General features: G+C 37.3%; 1 protein-coding gene across 2 annotated transcripts; it reads right to left on the reverse strand.

Moving 5' to 3' along the window:
• Positions 1–1844: 1844 nt before the first annotated feature.
• LOC143732673 (leucine-rich repeat neuronal protein 1) lies at positions 1845–22315 on the reverse strand. Of its 2 annotated transcripts, XM_077223968.1 has the most exons (4): positions 22050–22303; positions 14752–14852; positions 13737–13876; positions 1845–6309 (listed from the first exon to the last, which is right to left on the reverse strand). In XM_077223968.1, the coding sequence occupies exon 4, from the start codon at positions 6222–6224 to the stop codon at positions 3978–3980; it is 2247 nt and encodes a 748-aa protein (XP_077080083.1). In that variant the 5' UTR covers positions 6225–6309; positions 13737–13876; positions 14752–14852; positions 22050–22303; the 3' UTR covers positions 1845–3977. The 2 variants fall into 2 exon arrangements, with proteins under 2 accessions (XP_077080083.1, XP_077080081.1); XM_077223966.1 differs by lacking the exons at positions 13737–13876; positions 14752–14852 and having other exon boundaries at positions 22050–22315.
• Between the last annotated feature and the right edge of the window lie 1909 nt (positions 22316–24224).

The raw sequence follows: 24224 nt of genomic DNA on the forward strand, positions 1-24224 counted from the left end.
ATAAATTGCCTAATACCCTTCATCTCCAAACAAAAGCCTATATTAATTATCATCTAAAAATTTGTTTTGCATGTGATATTCTTGTAAACAACAGTTAAAATGTTAGTAACCCAAATCATGTTTCATAGGATATTATTTTGCAAAAGTGTGTTTATAAATTTATAGCTGTGTATTTTTAAGATATTATTCCAAAGCAGAAATATAACAAGGTTAAACCCATTAAAGTGCAAGTGTTCAAGTCAACATGAAACATTTGTATAACCTTCTGTTGTATAAATTATCATTAAAAATGTTATGTGCTTTTGAAAATACTGTCTTTAAATAAATGCCACCTCCCTTCATATTTTGTTTTCTAATGCAATGAGATTCCTACATTTTAAGTGTGGCCAGTGTTCAAATTAGGGATGCACCGATACCACTTTTTAAGGGTCGAGTACGAGTACCGATATTTTTTTCCTGGTACTCGCCGATACCGATACCGATGCCTGTTGTACTGGGGGGTTCTCGTTTTATGTGGCAATTTTCTAAGAACAACACAATGAGACTAATGAACATATCAGCATCTTTATTTTCAACAACTTAAATAAACTTAAAAAAATAATTCATTCTTATTGTGCTTATCACAAATTTTCAAAGCCCAAATTTCACAGAGTCCAATAACCTCCAAAGGGCAAAACCAAGGACATAATGAATGTAAATTTTACCTGCCTGTCACAAAGTTGTCAAAATGCTAAAGAAATCACAGACAACAAGACAATCAAATTTGTCATAAAGTGCCAAAGAAATCACAGAACAAATGTTTAACATAACACTGAGTAACAATGTAATCACAGCCGAAAGTGTAAAGTGAAATATTAGAGTGTACTATTAAATCTAGCAACACTATAACTGCAGGAAGAGTGTTTATAAGGATTAAGAAATATAAGCTGAGGATATACGTGAGGTATCGGTCTTTGGTATCGGGGTATTTTTACGAGTACGAGTACAAGTACATGAGCTTGGTATCGGGCCCGATACCGATACTGGTATCGGTATCGGTGCATCCCTAGTTCAAATACTTCTACACTTCAACATGAAAAACACTGAAACAATTGTGCTTTGTTTTCACTTTGGTCATTTTAGAATCAATCAAACACAGATGCACAATCTATTATATCTCATATTTTGTGTTTGCAAATAATAAAATGCTGTTATACCTCCTCAATCAGGTTTCTGTTGTTTTAAATAAATAAATAGTAGCCTAGCATACTAGCCTATACTAGAAAACTAAAAAATCCTGATTAATTAGACTTTATACAGTTCTTGATTATGTTATGATGCGAATGTTTCAATAACTGAATATAATGTAATATAATACAGTATAATATGCAATAATATAATATGATATAGACTAATATAATATAATATAATAAAATAAGAGTGGACATTCAACATTATTCTTATATAGGCCAGAAAGAGAAGGCAATAAAAACCTTTAATAAATATAAACCCTTTGGAAATACTTCTCAATATATCAAAATGTAATTGGGTTAAGTACATAAATAACTGGATGATGTCTTGATTTATAACATAGCAATGGAAAAGGTTAAAATTCATTTTATGAAAACAAAGGCTTCCAAAATATTTTTATGATGCATGGTAACATGGATCATCAGGGTGCAATTAAAAAAATAATAGCCTTACAATTAATATTAAACAAAATAAAATGGCACTTTGTCACAAAAGTTTGTGAATTTTAAGGGGGAACTTTTCAGGAGAAGCAATTAAAAATAATGTATTGATACTCCAACAGTTTTAGACATAAACGTCAAGGAAAAACAATAAAGAGAAGCTGTAGCCTATAGTTGTAGTGATATTGTGTTTATTTCTCTCAAATGCTTCTTCAGACAATCAATAATTTCTCCTGAACTACTGCGTATGGACGTCACAACACGTCTTAACAGTGTAAAACCATTTTTTTTTTACTTTGAAATATAACAATATTTTCCTCTATTACAAAATACCCTGCTATTCACTGAGATACAGCAAATCGTGTAAGACGTCATTAGTGTCCTCCACCACTAGAGGGCAGAGCTGCAATGAAACATTTAATGCTTAATCTAAGGTGACATTTTCTCTGCTCTTCTTCCAGTAATAACACACAATGTGATTTACAGTCAGTGATGAAAGAACACCTTAAAATCATGTGACATGTGTATTTCATATCAGAACTGAGTGCAAACATGTAAATTCTAGTCCATATGAACTTGAGTGCATTTTCTATCCCCACAGATTATAAAGTAAAATAAAAAATTCAGCATAAAATACAAAAAAATATCAATTACAATAATTAGCTCAAAAACTGAGCAAGAAAACAATGTTTAAAAGATAGTATATTAGATACTCCTCACTGTCCTTCAGAGCTAAATATACCCTGACATCCATTCAAATAATTCATAGCATAATTTTTTTATGTTGCACTGAGTCTTCTTGGACTTACAGTACACTGACAATTAGCAATGTGAATGCAGCATCATGCTAAAGCTAAAGTTTCCGGTTTGAAATGCCATTATAGAAAGTCATATGTTGTCCATGTAAAAGCTTTTTAGATTAGATATGACTGGAGACCTCTCTAATGTAAAAAAAACAACAACAAAAAACAAGTGTAATTACGTGTAATTAGTACACCTTTAAAGTTAGACCCTTTCAGAACACTTTTTGATAGATCAAAATTTGATTTGGATTTGGTTATATTTCATTCATATCTGGATGGATGTTGGATTTGCTCATACAAAACAGAACAACAATATATGAGCATGTGTCTTGCATAACATTTTGTATTGATCAATATGATGCAGGATTGTGCACAAATCTCAGTTAAGCATATAAAAACCTTTACACAAAATTAATATTTTTTTAAGGGTGGCATGTGCAATTTAAAGGTTAATTAATCTATGCAAGGAGATAAAAACAACAAAATTGATTTGTTTTTTTAATTTTCATTCAATTCAGTTCTCATTCTCCACACTCACTCGATACCTAATATACCACACTAAGACTGAATTGTGTGAATATTGAGTTTGGCAATATATTTAACTGAGAACTGAAGCAATCTCTCAGTAATCAAAACAACAACCGCATGATGAGGTGGAAAGCACAGAACGGCCCCATCATTGTTAACGAAGGTGAATGTCTTCTAGTAAATGTCACGCATTTGAACCACATAATCGTTATAGGCTAATGATTTTTTTTATCAATTATGAAATACATTTTCAGGCAGTGCTAATAAACACAGCCATTTTAACACACTCTTCAATAAATAGTTATTAAACAATGCAAGAATAAATAAGCACAGCTGCGCAGTTGTGTTCCAGATATTAATTACATATGACAGTTAATTAGTTTGCAACTTTCGTAGCACCTGTCCGGTTTTATTTTCATTACAATGCAGGTGATAAAATGCGACGAGCTGAAGACAAATGAGAGCAACGAGCACGCTTATGTCACCTTCTCACACCGGTGTATTTTTAGAAGTGAGAGAACTAGGAAAGGACTCACCCTGTTAGCACCAAAATATCATGCAAAATTCCATGCAAAAACTCCAGAATCTGTGAATCTGATGTCATGTGAAAATATGATATTTTGATATGTGTGAAGCGATATAAATAGTGTTGATCTGTGTTTGTGTATTATCATGCTAAGTGCTGATATAGAAAGAATAAATTATGTGAATTATTAACACATTGGCATGCTTAACATGGAATTAGTCTCAGAAAATACAATGCAATGCAAAAGCATAAAATGTGTTTTGCTGCCCACGTCTGTTGGTCATCTAACAAATCACAACTGCAACCAAGTGTGCTTGGCATTGAAGGGTACAATCTAAAAATACATATATTTTTCACAATGACAAATCAGTAACACATACGTGTCGTTTATGTACATAACAGTACATATACTGTTTAAAATGTCTCTGTTTTCTACTTTCTGTTGTGCAGCTACCACATGTAGGTTTTTGAAGTGTCTATCTGTGAGTTTTGAGGGTCAGCAGCACCCTCTTTCTCTTTTTCCGTCTCATTCTCCCAGAGGTTAATAAGCGGTGGGTAGAGTTCGTTCAGGGGAATGGAGGTGGTGTGCTGCATATATTTCTTAAGAGAGTGATGGCAAGATTTTTGCTTCATGCGCCGTCCCATATAGAACACCAACAGAGCCATGATGCAGATGGCAAACATTGAGCCCATGACAGCTGCCAGGGCTACATTGGCCGGCTGGGCAACCATCTCCACAGCAAAGCTGGCTTCTTTAGTGGTCACGTTGACACAAGAGTGCTGGGTCTGCTCGGTGCCGGCCATGGTCAGGCAAACCCGGTACTCAGTGGAAGGTAGGAGGTGTGTGAGGTTGTACTCTTGGACATCTACGGGGACCATTGCAGTGTAGCTGATCTGCGGGTTGTCAATCTTTACCGTAGCGCTGAGCCACTTGGGCTGTGCCACCTCATGGTTGAAAGAGACGGCAAATGGGTGCACCTTCCATTCGAGCACCACAGACTGGGCATGGACAATTTTTGCCAGGATTACCAAGGATCCGGTGGTATTCAACACCCCATGATGACCTCCAATAGAGCGTCCACCATGCCAGTTGCTCCTATCCACGTACACAGAGACACTTCTGGTGTCGGCTCCCTCTGCATTCCAAGCAACACATGTATAGAGACCAGAATCCTCGGGTTCGACATGTGGGATCTCTAGAGCTCCTTGTTCTTGCATCCGGTGCTTCTTCTTCGTCATTCCTCCTCCTTCATTTGAGGATGGGGAAACAGCTTCAGAAGTGACTTTGTCACCAGTGGGTGTCACCCAGTAAAACTGAGGCGCTGGATCTGCCACGGCCCAGCAGTTGAGTGTTAGAAGCTGTCCTAAGGTGACATTGAGCAGTGGAGGGAAGGCATGCTGGGAAATTAGAGGCAGGCAGGTATTGCTCGCCCCATTCCAACTTGCAGACACCAATTCCTGAAGGGATTGGCCAACAAGATGTGGTGGGGATGCACAAAGAGTTATTTGGGGCTCCAGAACTTTGAGGCTGGATTGGTTGCCCAGTATGGGCCCCCAATTGGCGAGACAATCACACCTGAGTGGGTTGCTATGAAGACTGATTTCATCCAGACTGGGGAAAGCAGATAAAATCTCATGGGGCAAAAGTGTGAGGTCATTATTGTGGATCAGTAAGGTGCGCAAGACGCGCATTTTTAGGAAAGCGGCTCGGTCTATAAAGAACAGGTGAGGGTTGTTGTAGAGCTCCAATTTGGCCATTTGTGGTAAGTTTGAGAACGCGCCCCTCTCAACCGCCACAAGTTCTTCCATGTTGTTCAAACTGAGTTCCTCTAAGTGGGGAAAGTCTCTGAAGTCACCTTCCTGTATACGGACGATAGGATTCTTGTTAAGGTCAAGAAACTTGAGGCTCGGTAGAACACGCAGTGCTTTCTTTGGCACAGCCGTGAGCTTGTTATCGAAGAACGAGAGACTCTCGAGATACTCTAATCCCTGGAAAGCACCCTCAGGTATTTCCCTGAGCCCCATTCCTGCGAGAACCAGACTGTGTAGCTTGGAGAGGGGGTGGAAGTTCAAATCCTGCAGCCCAAGAATTGGGTTTTCCCCAATCATTAAGATCTCAAGGTTGGGTAGGGACTCAAACCAATGGCTGTCTATCGCCACAAGCTTGTTGGAGTTAAGGTGAAGCCTCAATAGGTTCCCCAAGCCTGAAAAGGCATTAGGACCAATAGAAGAGATCTGATTATGATTAATATAAAGCTCCTCTAAGCTGACTAGATCCTTTATACACATATCAGGCAGCTCTTTAATTTGGTTTTCCTCAAGGTAGAGTGTGACCAGTTGGGTTAGGTTACTTAAGCCAACGTCTTGGATTTGTGTGAAGTGGTTCTGGGAGAGGTCCAGTTCCGTGAGGTTGACCAAGCGTTGGAGTTCTGAGGTTACCCTGGAGATATTGTTGCTCTGAAGAAGCAGCACCTGAGTATCAATTGAAATATTCCATGGGATTCTGCTCAAATGGAGTTCGTTGCAGTCAACAGTCTTGGCTTGATGGTAGACTGACTGAGGCGTGTACCATGGGCGGGTCTCGCAGACACATTGGGCAGGGCAGAAGGGAATCGCAAGGGAACAGCGACACGCAGCCAACACAAAACAGACTGTGAGCAGTGAAGTGGAAATGGCAGTTCTCTCCATATTGAGCATCTCGAGAGTGCTGTGCCCAGTAGGTAGTTGACAGTTGGAGGGAAGATTTCAGCGAAATGGAAAACAGGAATTTTCTCATCCAGCCCTGCAAAATGAAAAAGAAAGAAGACATATAAATCATGCAGATTATATGATGTCAGCTGAGTGCAAATGACATAAACGGCAACTTTAGATGTGATATTTATTAGCATCAATTGCAGTATGCGCAGAAGGAATATTAAACATAAAGACTGCAATTTCTGTTCTCCTTAAGATCACACAAACAAATCAAAGCAGCATTTTTTGCAATGAGTAAATATCCAGAATTGACATTTTTAATATTCTACACTTCGTTCCCCTGCCAGTGCTCAGAAATCCCTCTGATAATTGATTATTCAGTCATCTCTCATTTTAGTCAAACAGAGAGCAATTGTTAGCGAGTGTGCAGCATTATTATTCCGGCCTGCATGCAAAAAAATACACCTGCCAAACACAGGCTCCAACAAACACATGAAAGGTGCCACACATCAAAGCCTGTGTGCTCCACCATATACGTCTCAATACCATCTTCCAATAAGTGTAAGTGCGCCTGGAAGAATTGCACGATCTTGTAACCGTTGAGTGTAACTGCTCTCAGAGGGGCTGCAACTATACGGCAGGAAAGGCAAAATGAATACCAATGCAATAAAACAGATTCCTAACACTTTATCACACTCTAAACATCCAACGGACAAAATATCTCCAGGCCAGAGGCATTTGAGATCTCAAGAGCATGTTTAAGCCTCAAGCATTTTGGCTACTTTTTTAATTTGCTTACCACACATATTCAATCTTTTGCAATAGAAACAAAGATATTTGTAGTGAAAATAACCTACATACAACAACACATCGTGGCATTTGTCATCATAAAAAGCGTTTTCAACGTCATAAAAAGAAAAAAATATGCCCCGAGTTCAAACAGGAGCCTTTGGTGATGGACTACCGTTTGATCTCCCACTATGCCAGGGTTTGTGATGCATCGCTCCCCTGATTGCCACTCGGTGCTAATGAGCTGAATTTAACTGGCAGGAGGTGCGAGAGAAGAACTGAAGACTGTGAGCTGTTAATAGGTTTTACAGCATGACTCACACAGACACTAAACTAGGAAAATCTAAAAGTTCCACCATATGTTTTCACAAATCTGTAATTGAAGATAAAGTACAACAGCATTAATTAGAACAAACGGCAACACTAACTGACTTTAGAAGAGTCGTAACAGTGATTCTTGTCAAGGTTTGTACTGATGGGAACAGAAAAAAAAACACTGCTTAACTCAAGTAATAAAATGCAACTCACTGTATAGGATAGCAAAATAGATATAAAATTGAAATAATTCCCATAAATAGGATAGATAGAAATAGAAAACAATTCCAATATCTTTTGTTGTTGATGTTAAAGGCTGTGTTTCCAATCAAACTCTACAGTCTGTTGATGCAAATACATCTGTCACTCATTGTGTTACTGTACTTTAAATAGAAAAGCAATGCAACGGTCATGGGTTTGTTTGATTACCAGGGAATGCATGAACTGATTAAGTCAGTTCAGTTCATGCAATCAGAGTCAAAAGCATAATATTCATGACAAGTAAATTCATGGCTTGGTAGAAACTAGATAAATTTAATTTAAATAACTTAACATTTTAAATACAATTTTCTTTACTTTTTATGATAAAGTATTTTTGTACTTTGTTAGGTCCGCATTTGCCATACAATGTAAAATGTGGGTCCTGAAAAAACATCAGCTGAGAAAGAAATGATATATGACACATTTAAAATGAGAGCTGATAAATGACGGAGCACTGCGCGGATGGAAAGTGACACTTATATTGTGCACTAAATGTAACAACAACTTTGTTCAAAGCACATCAGTGAGAGGATCAAAGTTTTGTCTCTCATAAACCACACATCCTGGTTGCACATTAAAATAGACCCAGTGATGCAATCAAGCGCAACTTCCCTTTCTGTTATGTCATAAGCAAAATAAGACACTAACTAGGAGAGCAGAGGGTTTTATGTGCTTCTGTTATGCCCCTGAAAAAGGGGAGAAATAATCACAAGAGTGATACGGTTAGGTTTCCTCACTGAAAACTTTAGTGTTATATATTTTACAACAATACCACATTTTACAGATCAACAGATCTACAGGAAATAGTAGTTTTTTAGGGTACAAGGCTTTTTCATGTCACAACAGCATACACTGTAATTCACTGGAACATATACTCATTTTTTAATATAACTGTCAAGCACAAAGTAGCTTTAGCTCAGTAAACCATAACTACATTTACCAGAAATGTCAATAAAGTGCTTGAAACACAATACAAATAGCACCCCAAAATAGATTATTAATTGCGTACATGTTAATTCACAATTGACATAAAATGGCGGCTACTCACGGTACGAAGCTGACCATTCTTCTCTCTCCGCTCACACAAGCACATATTACACTCTGCAAACTTAACTCTAAGTTTCTCAAAATGTTACTAAAACACACCTTAAACACTCTTGACATGTTAGCAAGTTATTACAATTAATTAACTCAGTTTTATATCAATATATATATATATATTAGTGCTGTCAAACGATTAAAATATTTAATCGCGATTAATCGCATTAATGCCATAGTTAACTCGCGATTAATCGCACATTTTTATCTATTCTAAATGTCCCTTGATTTCTATTTGTCTCATTATTTTTTCTAATTGTAATGCTCTTATCAACATGGAAAAGTGGATCAGCAGTAAGTTTGTTCTTAGCTGTGGTATCCATGTGCTTCTGTCTGAAGTCATCCATTGTAGAGCTTAGATCGGGCCCAAAAAATCAAGCCCGACCCGAGCCCGTGCGCATTGTGTCCGAGCCCGGCCCGACACATAAACTGTAATTATGAGCCCGAGCCCGATTTAAACCCGTCCATTTTTTTAATACGTGGGTCGTTATAACTGACGTTCTCAACTACTTTCTATGTTACTTTCTCCCGCCCGCAACATTTTTGTCCCGCTCCCGCCAGCAAATAGACTCTTTTTTTGTAGGCTACCTCCAAATACTTTCACCTACGTGTCGCCACCATACACATCAGCATAAATGCTCCTGATAAATTATTTGTTATTAAAGCATTAACACACAAACCACTGTTATAACATAAAAGCAAGCAGGCTACTGAGTGCATGGTTTGGCATTACTGAATGCGCGCAAAGTGTGCTCCCTTAATAATTCCTAAAAAGCTGACATCAGTTCATCGCAATCTCACACATCTGTTATTATCAATGAAGCTGACTGCACAATGTATCTTTCATAATATATACACTTTGTTTGTTATAATTTGAGGATTTGCCAGTATACAGAATTCAGTACTGAACAAAAAGTCAGTTTTGAGCGGTGAGGGGAGTCTATTTTAAATGCTTCTGATTGGCCATTGCGTTCAAGAAATCAACACATATGTCTGTGATTGGCTACATCCCTCAACGCTGCAAACATGTTATAAAAAGAAACTCTGGCCTGTAAATTGTTTCTATTTAGTTTTAGTTGTTCTTGTTGCTTTTCTGCAACATATGAATAAAAATGTATTAGTTTTTATGTTTTATTCATAGATATTTCTAGTTTGCGGGAGTCCCGCGAATCTTTTTATTCTCCCGTATCTGCACACAGAGTGAGTGCATTACCGCTCGAGCCCGCCCTCGCACACGGCCATCAAATCTAGTCCCGCGCCGCACTCTATTGCGTTGAGAGTGCACGTCTCTAGATCGGGGTCTCGCGCTCGCGCCATCCACTCAAAACGTAACGTTAGCCTACTACTCTTTGGCCGGCGCGCAAGCCCAAACAAGTACGTGCGGCGTGCCTGTTGTTTTGTTTCCGGTCTAGCTATCCGGTGTGATGTTGTAGTTGTTCTAACGTTACTAGTTGTTGCAACAGCATTTGATAAAAATACAAAGTTTGCTTGGCCAAAAAGAGCGTTAATTTGCGATAAAAAAATTGACGCCGTTAAAATGTGTTTGCGTTAACGCCGTTAATAACGCGTTTAACGCACAGCACTAATATATATATATATATATATATATATATATATATATATATATATATATATATATATATATATACATATATATATATATATATAAATTCGAATCGGCTTTGGTCGCGACTCTGGAGGACTTGGAGTTAAGCTTTCCTTTGAGAAAAGTACAAAGAACGGAACTTAAGTCATTCTTAAAAAAGGAAGATGTGTTCGGAGTTTTGCCGGATAAGGCAAAAGTTTAATATATCAACTAGCTCCGCTGGTGGGAAAACGCATGGGACTCAGCCACAACCGTTCGTTGCTCTGGTTGGTTGTAGCACTATCTTATTGCCACAGAGGGAATTTGAAAGATAACCGTTTATCCCGCCCCTCGGATTGAGGCATGCCAATGGTGAGTTCCCAGACCTAACATCTTGATGTGGGTCTGGTTTACCAGGCTAGAAAAGACCGTGATTTCCCCGAAAACTTGGGTGGAGACAAAAGCAATCGATCACAGGCTCATAGATTAAGATCACTTTGTAGATCACAGATTAACACTTTTACCCTTAAAGGGGAACTTGGCAAGGGGGTAATCCATCAGCCTGAAACTGAAGCCTCCCTGAGGGCCGTCATTGTAGCAGACCATCACCTGCTGTTAGCATTCCATTGACTCCTATTCATTTTGTCGTCACTTTGACAGAGAATAACTTTACATCTGAGGCGTCCAAAGACTTAATTTGTCCATTATTTATATCTAAAGAAACACGACAATGTATAAAAGGCTCCATTACTTTGTATCTTACGTTATGGCCCCGTTAAAGCAGGTTTTGTAAAAATAGGCTAACGATTACGTCATAACCATGCGACTCTCTGTCGCACAGTAGAGAAATTACCGTATAGACAGGAGGAGAAGGTCGCAGGCAATCTTTTACTGTCTATGAGGCAATCGGGGGGACATGGATGCATAAAGTCAAGGGAGAAGCCCATAGATAGAGAGTTCATAAAACCAACGGGACAAAATATTTCAACAACTTTTTTGAGGAATTGGAAATAATTCGGTATGTGGCACACCTACTAGAAGATTTACAACTGTCAGACAGGTTGCTCACGTCACATCTACGTCGTCAAGCTCAGTTTGAGCCAGGGCAGTACGCTCAGCCATCAGGAAGTGAGTGGTTCTAATGGGCTTCACGTTTCTCCGTTGAAATCAAGGGGGTCGCTGTGTCCATTTCTTTTACTGTCTATAGAACTTGGCAACTCTAGCCATTTCTTCGCTGATTTTCACTTTTGTTGTCACATATTGTCTCAGCGAGCTCCCCCTACAGCTGTGGGGCCAATATTTCACAACACTGTCGTAAAAAAACTCACTTGCGGCACCCTACTCCCCCTTTCTACCGCTGCTCATGTGCATTTGTTGTTATCGGAGCCGGCCAACTTTATCATGTGGAGCTATGTCTACTGAGGTGGATAATATATCATACACAGCATCATATGGCGTGTGTGTTAATGTCGAATTGCCGTAAAGCAGTTCGTGTTTCTCGCTCGTTCTCGCTTCTCACAAGACTTCCTATTTCCAACTTACCGGAACGTTAGTACCGATGTTGCAAGGTTGGTTTCCCACCTGGGAACGCTGGGGGGAGAGGGGAAAGTCACCATTTTCACCAGAACAGGTTACTTAACCATCCAAACGATTTCTAAACGGTTTTATTAAGTTGAAATAGTTGCCAAGTTCCCCTTTAAGTTAAGGACTACAAAATGAAGTAATCAATATAACCTTTACACATTCCTCTTACAATTTTTACCCTTTGTACACAAGACAGATTCTAACTTTTTAACACAATTATATGAATTGTATCAATCCCTATTAACTAGTACTGAATGCATGATCTTTTTAACCTTAGATATTTTAAGATCCTCACATACTATGAACTTACTAAAACCTTTTAGCTAATAACAGAATAATAAGTAGCCTATTTCCTTTAACCTGTCACACTTCTACGTGATCTGTTGTCCTAACTGCTCCTCTGACCTTTACAAAAATGTACTGTGGTGACACCATGGTAATAAAGAGCTCTTTCATAATACCACGGTAAAAAAAAGTACCATGGTATTTACCATGATGATACCATTTTGACAAATATCATGAAGGGTTAGGTGCCCGTATTCATATACCATGCTATTTACACTCCAGGAAGTTCAGAAAACACCATGGTACTGTTCATAACATGAAAGAGCTTGTCATTAATGAATGCCATAAACCTCAGAGAGACCTGACTTTAGATTGTGTGCTTTAAATGGTAGACAATTCCACGTGTGGCGGCAGTATAACACTAAGAAAATACAACACTTTTCACACAGAGACATGAGCTGCCTATTCCACTGAGTCTGGGGGTCTTTTAATCTGCTCAGCCTGTGGAAAGTGCTCTTGATTGCAGCGATAGGCCTGTTCAAAATCTCAGAACAAAGCCAGAATGTGGACACGACGCTCAAACGGCACTGGCTCTGGAAATGAAAACAAGATGGGGAAAAATTACCCACCCTCAATAAGCCCCTCCAGACTATGATCTTTTCATGCGTCGAACACAAATGAACTCCCCTGAGAGGTGTGTTGAAGAGGGGCGAGATGAGACGGGGGAGGGGACAGTCAGACGGATGGGGTGTGTCCCTCTTTGCTGCAAAGAGCCTCAAACGTCTGATGTACCTCTAAGACTTGTGCTGTCACAACATATCCAAACACTTCATGCAATCTCTTGCATTAGATTGTTGTCGAATTTTCGACAAGCTTCCTAGGCAGTTCAGGTAGGACAGATCAGATTTTAACAACACTAGTCACTTTTACACACGTACAACCTGTTCTGTTTTTTTGGAAACAAAGCTACTGGGAATCAGGATGGCATTTGAGATCTCAAAATCCCTAATGACACAATCTTCTGAATAAAGCCTGAAATGTACTCTACACCGCTATGTGAAAGCAAAGGCTTTTAGCAACTATTCATAACACAATACAAGTATGCAAGCCAAGCGCAGAGTGCTATAGCTGATATTAGCATTTAACTGTGTTCTCTTTCAGGTCAACTACTCTCATGAGAATCATGCTGAGCAAGTAAAATCACAATTTTATCTGACCAATAAAACACCGGTTTAATGGCACAAACAAATGAGGGTAACCCTATCACTCTCTTGAGTACTGAGAGGTTTGTTACTGTCACAGTAACACAGGGTCTGTTTGTTTACATTTATTTACATTTACAACTAATGTACATTTACCAACTTTATGAAACCCTTTCGGTTCTACTCGCTCTGCTCCGAGTAGGATTCGAACCAGCGTTTCCGGCATAGGAGACGGGCATGCTAAAAACCACAGCGCCAGTCGCTAGTGAGCCTCTTGAGGCTAGGGGAGTGAGATTTACCAGCACAGCTCTTTACTAGCTGGCCTTCCTCACATTTATATCATCATAAATGTTGGTATACTGTAGCAGCTTTATAATGTATTAAAGAAGAACATACCTGCTCAATCATGATTCAATATCTGGTATCTGTTATGTCAAATGTTTGGTAAACATCCTTGTAGTCCAATAAGTGTGCACATTGCACAGTTCACTTGGTGGCCATCTTGTCAGTTATTTCCAATCATGCAACTAATGTACCTAAATGGGAATATAATATGATTTGAGCATAAAAGCGCAATTTACCATTGCTGTCAGGTTTTATTACTGATTTAATGTTAATAGTAATAAAAAATTCATTTTGACAAAGTTTTATATATTACTTATATATTGTATTGTATACTGTGTTTATATAATGAACATACAATGCAATTTATAATATTCTCTCCATTCAAGTAGATAGAAGCTGAAGTTACAGGCTTTAAATCAGTGTGACTTTATTATTAAAACACTATTATAGTATTTATTGATATTTTAAATTCACTTTTATTTTTCCACTTTTAATTTAATTTTTAGTTCAAGTTTTTGTCAGATATTCATTTTATTTAAGTCTAGGTTTTTGTCATCTTTATTTCAATCACTGAAAAACATATCTAGTTTTAGTTAACACTAACAACACTGCTGCGAATAACAAGTGTGTCTATTTTCAGAAGAGACCAGTATTATAGCAACGCGTTGGCCAAGCATTTACATCAGCGTTAGCATATTTGCGTATATTTCTTGCCTAAGGCTAGAGTGTTTCTCTATTCTCAGTGCGCTAACTCTCATTCTGCCAACCCGTGCATTTTAATAGCATCTGGGGAAGAATTCTTGGGAGAAAAGACAAAAAGATGATAGTAGACATACAGTTAGAATACAGAGCTATAGCAGCTCAGATCATTAGATATTTTTGATCTTGAGTACATATTGGGATTTCTTACTTATTTGGTATCATGGCAAATCTCAGCATGGCCTTTTTTTAATCAACAAATCAGAGGCAAATTCTCCTTTCTTTTGCTCTCTATTTAATCTCACTGCTGTCTCAGAGAAGCAAGTGAGATTTTAAAGTGATATATCTTTCCAGTGTCCTCTCTCACCCTCAGAGGTGCTGATCCTCTAACAGACTGCTGGAGACAGATCATCTTAAGCAGAAGCCATCTTGTTTCCGCCCATCCTGCTGCTGCAGAGATCAGATCACCTTCAGGGATGAAGAAAGGTGGAGTATCTGTCAGTGTGTGTGTGAGTGTGTGAGTGTGTGTGTGTGTGTGTGTGTGTGTGTGTGTGTGTGTGTGTGTGTGTGTGTGTGTGTGTGTGTGTGTGTGTGTGTGTGTGTGTGTGTGTGTGTGTGTGTGTGTGTGTGTGTGTGTGTGTGTGTGTGTGTGTGTTTGTGTGTGTGTGAGAGTGCATCAGCTGAGTCTCAGTCTGGCTGTAGCGTGTGACACTACTCCGCACGCCTGTCCGATCACATTAGACACTGGGACGGTCATTCTGGACGTAACCCCCCCAAACCCACCCCCGGCCCTTCTGCGCGGCAGGAAATGGGGCCACCTTGCCTGATGCCATGGCAACCTGACAGGAAGAAGCAAAAAGGACCAACCCTTGGGGCTTCCTTGTGCATATGTGTGTTATGGGACATACAGACTCAGTGAGAGAGAGAGAGAGAGAGAGAGAGAGAGAGAGAGAGAGAGAGAGAGAGAGAGAGAGAGAGAGAGAGAGAGAGAGAGAGAGAGAAAGCGAGAGCTGTGAAAGAGCTGAATGAAAGAGTGAATGAGAGACAGAGAAAACCACCTGAGTGGGTTAGTAAACCTGGAAAATAAATACACAGTCAAGAGATTACAGTAATAAGGCCCTAAAGGAAAAAAAGATGGTAAAAAACCCTAAAATAGATAGAAAAATGAATCTCTTTAAATTCTTGGAACTATCCAATTAAGGATATAACCGTTACCAAAAATAAAATAAAATAAACACGGCACTTCAGTTAAGTAAATATTAATATACATTATATGTATTATTAATATAATTATTATAATAATAATTATTAATAGATATGAATATAAACACACTTACAGAAAATATAATTGTTGTACTAATGTTTTTATAAAAAATGCACTGTATATTATTATTATTATTAGTGTGTGTGTATATATATATATATATATATATATATATACAGTGTATATATATATATACAGTATATATATATATATATAGAGAGAGAGAGAGAGAGAGAGAGAGAGAGAGAGAGAGAGAGAGAGAGTAATTTTGTCATTAATATCAATATTAATAAGTTAGAAATAGAATACGTAAATACTTTTCAGTGGCTTTTGATGTTTTTTCATTTTATTATATATTTTTTTATTACTAATACATATAAAGCAGCCATGTATTTTGAATAAATAAAGTAAATATATACAAAAAATAAACAAAAAAATATACTTAAAACATTAAAAACATTACACTATAGTGTGTTTTGCCAGTTCCTGATTTTTGTGGAGGACATTTTTCTTTTTCTTTTTTTTTTTTTGAATGTGTCTGCATTTCATGATATCAAGTCCTCATGATACAAAAACTAAAAGGAAAAAATTGGACAGATGTTGTTTGATGCACTGTGTCTTTATTATAAAACTTGTGCCACTCGGCTCAGTGGCCAAGCGAAATCTACAGAATGAATGGTTCAAATTGTAATTTAAGCAAGATTATCCAGCCAGATGTTTAAAAGTGATTATGTTTGCTTGAAACCAACAAGCATCCTGACAATTGTATTTACAAAGTGCCCTACATTTCACACTCTGCAATGTACACAGAACATAATAATGCGTTGCTACTGCAAACCATTAAAACGTAATGATGTGAAAACGTTCACATGACTCCATACATGAAAGCAAATAATAACAATGAAGAGCAAGACAATGGGTTTGTTTCCTGTCGATGTGCAGTAGTACAGTGGTGATTGGAGATTGGGAGGGTGCGTAGCCGATAACCCTCTGGGGCTGATCTCTCTTTTAGTACACTTTCCTTTCCTTTTTATTTGCCATGCCTGAACACAGACCCTCACATCTGCAAACGTATTGGAGCCGATGAAATATTCATAGATGGGTTATTAATTATTGAGAGCACTGCAGGCAGGTCTTTAATTTTCATCCTTGCCTTTTACTATTGGGTAAAAAATGGGAAAAAGCAGCTGTTAATTGGTGTGAAGGAAAGATGCATCTGGGACGTCACAATTTGTCAACACTTTGTGACCTCCTTTCCGACCCTTCATCAGCTTCTCACGAATAAATGTAAATTACCAATATCAATATGACCGTTTTAGTGGTTAACCTTCGCTGAACAACAAACTGTCTAACCAATGTAAATCCAGTCTATGGCTAATAAATGTCTGGTCATAGATAAAACTTGAAAGAGACTTAATGTGACGTGGAGTGTTGAGAAAACCTGTTTGATTAAGAAAATTAAGTTTGGTACTGCTAATGGCACAGGAATAAGACACTAACATGACTTAAAGCGTAACTTCACCGATTTTCAACTCGCTTGCATTGTTACAATGTTGATAAAGTATATGTAAATGGACAATGTTTACATGTTCTTCATGTTACTTGGACTGAGAAATTCACATTTATTTGTCACCAAATAGATTTTTGACAGCTCCAAGGCTTTTGTAAAAAATACAGATTATACGCATTTTGGTAATCCCGCCCACAGACAGTCGGATCGACAGAGGGTTATTAACAAAACAGTTATTGTAAGTTTATCACTGAAAATTATGTCATACTTTGTCTACTCCAAACAGCATTGTGGTAAAAATGGAAGACTATGGCGACAGCTTTCTTTCCTGTACGTGCAGAACTGACGCAACTGCAGTTTCTTTCAGTTTTTTCCCCTGATTGAGTTTGGCCTAAAAACACTCTGCTCGTGTTTGAAATGTTGACAACAAACACAAAGGTTTTTCAGATTTTCTCTCCATATTTTTGAACGTTTACTCTTTGAATTCTTGCACCAGGAACAATGAAGTCGACACCATTATAACTAAAAGTTTGTTAAGAAGTATTTCCTACTAAAGGAAGGTGTTATTTGAATCTAGTAAAGGATTTTTTGAATCTAAAAAAAGATTTCCCGTGTTCACAGTCGGTTCAAATACCGTGGTGTGTTTTCCTGGTTACATCGGCACTCCAAACACTAGACAACAAACTAGTGATTTTTTATCGGTATGTGATTTTTTATCGGTATGTGATTTTTTATCGGTATGTGATTTTTTATCGTCATGTTTGTGGATTCTTAAATTGTGGAAATATAATAAGAATCTTTTTAAAATCTTTTAGTGTGGGCAAGCCTTAAGTGCATCCATAGCAGACTGGGAGCAGTCTTGGATGGCAACATACCCAGTGCATTATGGGTGTTGAAGTTTTGGCAGAAGAGAAAGACAACAGACTTTTTTCTCAGGTTTCGCTGTCTGCATAGACAGCAAAGTTTTATTGAAAGTCCATTTTGCCAGCAGTGAAACTTTAACACAAGTATAACAGTCAGAACTGGATGTTTAGGTTAACATGAGCCAGTGTCGCTATACATTTCATCATTGCAACATCCAAAGCTATGAAGAGAGAAAAAATAAAAGCTAAAAATGTGCAGTAGAGCTAGTACAGCGCTTAAACTAAATGGGATGCATAGTGAATCAAAGAAAAGCCATAGTAAGCATTTTTGCATGTGAAAAACATTTAAAATTCAAAGCTTTCTTTTTTTGATGCCAATAAATGCAATTAGGGCCCACAAAGTTATTTGCCCTATCACTGGGCTGCTGGGGTGAAACAACAGTGAGCATTAAATGTAAAGGCCCAGAACATACACCCACCATACAGCAGATAACGGTCCATTAATACACTTATTGGTGTATAAAAAAAGGACTGAAAACTGTTGCTGGGAGAGTGGGCTGAGTGAATAAAATAGACTTATGAGTCACTGTTTAAATGTCTCCATTGAAACATTACAGAGTAAAGTTAAGATCTGGCAATATTTGAGGCTGTAAAACTAACACGAGCAATCTCTGGAAAGAGTCAACGTTTACTTAACAGAGTTGTGCGCTATTCTGGATTGGACTGAGAATGCCTTTTAAAGTCCAATTCAAATCCAAAATTTTTTCAATTTGAATTCATGGATGTAGAATTAAAATAGAATGAAATTCAAAGTTCAAAGGAGTGTATATAAAAGCTATAGCTTTTCATAGTTTTAATACAATTATTTTTTTAGTAGGAACTCATATACTATGATCGTATCCATACCCATAAAAGCTAACATCCACACAACATAAGAGTTATTTCCATTAGATAATAGTAATAATCAAAAATATAAATGTATATTTCATTTAAGAATATTTGAAAAATCCTTTATTTTTCCCCACAGTTTACTGTGAATATTTATTTATTTGATTATTTATTTATTAATTTATTGCTATCTGAAAACAATGTGACGGACGTATGGTGCTGTAAAATAATTTGAATAAAAGGGTAATAGAGTTTAGTAAAAAAAATAATTATGTAATTATTGGACTAATGAAATACATCTGTTGAGTGGTTGTGTTAGTTCTTTTGATTTCTTTTCATTTAAAATTCCTATTCCAGCCCCTTCTGTGGGGTGTGGCTTATTTAAGTTCGTACTCTTCAACTGAAACCTGGTATTAAATGGGAAGGGATATGAGCTGCTTTCTCACTGTCCTCTTTTCTTTTTCTTTGATTCAACATTGCCCTGTGAAGGCGAGAATCATTTCTGATTAAGAAGATAAGGATAATAAGTGGACAGGACAAGAGAGACAGAGTGAAAGTGCACGAGACAGATAAGCCTGAATGTTGACAGAGACATGGAGAGAGATGGAGCTGAAAGTATCTCTCAGGGGACAGGAGGACTCGCTCAAGGACAAGTCCAAGAGTTATTTCATGTTCATTTTGTTCTGGGCCACAAAAGACCTGATGCATCTCTCCACCCACAGCACCGTTGGCTCTCAATATCCTCTCCAAACTAATGCAACAGTGCCTCTGTAGAGGCCAAACTCTTCAGTGCATTATGCAAAGCACCTGCAGCAACCCTTTCACCACTCAGGCTGGAGAAATGCATCCCACATCCAGCATGGTCCGGAGGTGGGACACTTCATCACACACAAAACACACAACCACCGTTCACACAGAGATCGGCATTAGCATTTGATAATGCCTGAGAAACACCTCCACTAGAGAACTGTTCGATAAAAGCTTTCCATGGTCCCATGCAAGGAAATATTTTATTTTATTTAAATTATGTATATTTAGAAAAATTTATAAAATGTATATATTTATAAATGTACAGGGTTTGACATGAACACCCGCCAACTTGCCAAATGCGGGTGTATTTCACAAGTGCTGTGTAATGCAGTCATTCCACTTTGGTTGGTGAAATTTTATATATACTATATACATTTTCCAATTGTAGTCTCTTAAAAAGGAATCTGAAATAATAAACTATGTGCAATGTAGTGTTGTCAAAAATCTAGATTATTTCGATATATCATCGACATATCGATACTGAAATATTTGAAATGCTTCTAATACTTCTGTGCTGTTTCCGCAGAATAGATATAGCGGGGTTGATATTGTTGGTGTTACAGGGCTTGAATTTCGGCGTTGGATTGCGCATATTGTGCATAATTTTACTAATTTCCGCAGATTTTGTGCTCACAACAAAAGTGCACGCACATAAAGCCACCTCTCAATACTAGATTGAGTTCTTGTTCGCTGCTTATTGCGCTTAAACAGTCAAATACACACAAAATAATGTCAAAATGCCGGTCCTGGCGAGTATTCATGTCAATTATGTTTTAGGTGAAAGTAAACAGTTGAGAAAGAAAACGCATGTGTTACATTATAATGGATCCGTGCGTCAGGTCTTAAAGTGACAGCAGCCTAATAGTATACCTGCTTCCAAATTATGAGATAATATTAAAGTATTTATATGGCATTTTTTTGACTCATGGTATCGAAGTCAAAATTGTGGCCAGTGAAAATGATGAGTGCTTAGTAACTGAAAAAAAGTTAATGTCAAGCCCTGTATAAGGACTATTGCCCCCTCAAAAAGCATTTCCAAATGGTAGATTATGGCACTAATGCTAAAGTCACTGATAATAATTATGTACAACTTGAATGCAATGTAAGTTGCTTTAGAGAAAGTCTACCAAATGCCTTAATGTAAAAAAAAATAATAATAAAATAAAATAGATTCATGGGCAATGAAATATCACTTGGTAATTGTCAACCATTGTAGGCTAAAACTGTTGTCAATTTACTGAACAAAGATCTGGCAATAAAATCTCACTCTGAGATTCTATCATTAAAGCAATAAGAAACAGGGAAAGCAGCCCAAGGAAATAAATCTGCACTAATCAAATGGAGTGTGAGATCACATGAACTGAGGATGTAGGCATCCATTACGACTGTTAAGGGTTCCTGTGCCGTCTCTGCTACGTTCACTCATATTCCCAAGGGCCATTTTCTCCTGGTGTGTTACTTCAGAGGTCTTCGGCACGGTTTTATTTAGTGCAGCTATAATTAAACAGCGCATTTTTGTTCAATGCATGCAAACACAAGGCACTTAAACCAGAAAACATCACTGTCAAAATTGGGCTATCAACTATAGGTTATGATGCATTGTTTTTGCTTCTAAATCATATCTTCTAGATGTGCCTGATATAAAATGATATAAATAAATACAACTGCACATCTATAACGTCACGTTATTTCGTCAATTTTTTGATGAAACACCATTACCAATGAAATATTATTTAAATAATATTATTATTATAAAGTACATACAACTTGGAAAATGTTCACAATACAGTAAAGAGTTTTGATGGCTCCATTGGTATATTAAAAGTCAAAGGTTATAGCATGACGGAAAGACCTCTAAACATATAAACATGCGCATAATACTTTAAATTACAGAGTCATATTACATGTTACTGTAAAAAATGCTACAGTAAGACCAATGCAAACAGTTCTACAAAATTACACAGTGATCAGAGTAGTTTTCTCAGTAATTTCATCACTGTAATTTAAAGTGTGACCCAATTGAAAAAAGACAAAAACTAACAAATAAATAATACAAACAAACAAGGCTGGTTTCTAATGTGGTTCTAAATATTTCAGGCTCTTTGCTTCCAACAGGATTAGAGAACAGGTGAAGACGAATCACCTCCATCAAAAAATCAAGCGAATACAAAATAAAGGTATACGAGCTCAGAAACTTCAGAAACTCTTAATATATACAGTACATTTACCAGCAGTTTTATTCCCTCTTAGTAGGGGCATCCGTTTGTGAGTTTGTAACTTCTGATGTGAAACCACAATCGCCAAAGAGATGCTTTCAGAAACGCCCTTACCTCCAGCGATTGTAGGATAGATCCGATCCGGACTCACACTTTCACCTATTTCTCTATCTTGCAATTTGAGCAAATAACCTCGTCTACGGTAGGCAGTTGAATAGCTTTTGCGTTTGCTTATAACCTAAAAATGAAGTCCATCATCCCCAGCTCGGTCCGTTCGAAAGCTTGGCTCCGGTGTAATATTATTCTCGCATCACCAGCATCAGCATCAGCATCGCTCCCTTATGCATCTTTTACCGTGTATTTGAAGCGCCCCTACACGCAGAGGCCACGCCCCTCGCCGATTCTCGTTACGCTGTCATTAACCAATGGGAACGTCAAGCCAGGTCGCTCCGCCAATGACACACAGGGGGCGGGGCATCTGTGTATCCCATAGCAATGATGTAATGGTCGAGTTTTCGCTCTCCCTCCAGGTTGAGCTCCTGCGGCAGCGTCAGACATGAAGAATGAAGAATGAAGAATAACCCCTGCCATCAGCACTGAGCTCATACACTCTCGGGTTTCTGTTTAACACAAAAGCATGATGTCAGAGATAACTCGTAAACCTTTACCCTCTCGGGACCAAGCAAACAAAAGATTTTGGCATTCGTAATAGTGTTCAATAAGAAAAGTAAGACATTTATTTTCAAGATTTATTACATCTGTGTGGAGGAATATTGATATTTTCTTTTTGTGGAAAGATATATATATATATATATATATATATATATATATATATATATATATATATTAGTAGCCTAACCATTTTCTTTGTTTTTTTATAACTAGCCTAATTTATTATTTTATAGGCTGTTATTTTTCTTTATTTTTTTCTTTTCTTATTTTGTTCATACATTTTTTTATTTTCTATTTATAGTAATTTATTCATTTGGAAAGCTTTTTCATTTTTTTTTATTATTTTGATTTACTACATATTGTGCTGTTTTTTAGTTTTTTTTAGTTTTTCATTTGCTCATGAATTTAACCTTTATTATAGCCTACATTTTGTTTATTCTATTGTGACAATCTGAAACCAAGCAAACAAAACGTTTTTGACATTTTTCAATTTATGATATGTGGATATGGATTTTTTTAAACTGTTCTCTATTTTTTATCCTTTGTATTAACATTTATTGTATTGCTTTATAATATTTTGTTATGTTTTGTTTTTTATAACTCTTCATGGGGAAAAAATCTTTATGATAACTGTGTTCTGCAGTTTCTGCCAGCAAGTTTCAAACATTGCATGTGTTTTGACTGTGACAGTTTCAGTTCCTCAGTTTTATTTTGTCATAATTAAAAGTGTAGTCTTCATATGATGAAACGCTCCTCTCTAGCTCTTCAGCAGCTGATAGTTTGATCAGATATGCTGTTTTGGCCACTAAGATAAGATTGCAACTTCATAAGATGGTAAAATAAAGGATTAGAACCATCAACCTTTGTTCTAATGAATATTTTGCATAATGAGGATGTACTCTGAGCATTTTATTTAACTCTGGATGTTCTTCCAGCTGTTTTGGGCTCATGAAAGCAGCTTGAAATACGCATCAAAAATCAAGGTTGACTAATAGCATCATCCATGGGGCTTTGCCAAGAGAAGATAATGTTTACAGCCTCATTACATAACAATAAAAAGTCATCTTTCCTCTCTTCCTATGAAACAATTTCTTGTAAAGCATGCAATGTCATTGTTGATGAGTCATAGGTTGGTCATATCATGTTCTTACTGAAGAGGGAATTTGTAATCGTGAAAGTGTTTCAAAACAGAATGTCAAAAGAAAACCCTTTATGAACTGTCAAGCATATATTTGTTATATTTCTTTCTGAAATATAAGTGTGTTCTGGATGGACCCACAGGTCAATGTGCTCCACACCAGAACTGGTTTGAAAACAGATTAAAAAGATGTTGAAAGATAAAGAAACATTTTCCTGAGCTTATTGACTCCATTTTTGTATCTCTTCTCATCCACTAATGGAAAAATAAAATTCTGTGACCTTCCCGTGATCATTACGGCCTTCGTTTTCTTTCTATTTTTATCAGCATGCTTTTCACAGATCACACATACTGTCATAGATTGTCAGTCTCTGAAAAGAAATTTCACAACACCAGATGCTTCTGAAACCTTTAAATTTACATTTATGTTCTATGCAGATGCTTTCTTACCAAAGTGACATTTGTGTTTGTACTGCCAG

This window comes from Siphateles boraxobius, unplaced genomic scaffold (assembly GCF_051911475.1).
Source record: "Siphateles boraxobius isolate OS27281-9 unplaced genomic scaffold, OSU_SipBor_1 9, whole genome shotgun sequence".
In the NCBI taxonomy this organism is placed as follows: Eukaryota; Metazoa; Chordata; class Actinopteri; order Cypriniformes; family Leuciscidae; genus Siphateles; species Siphateles boraxobius.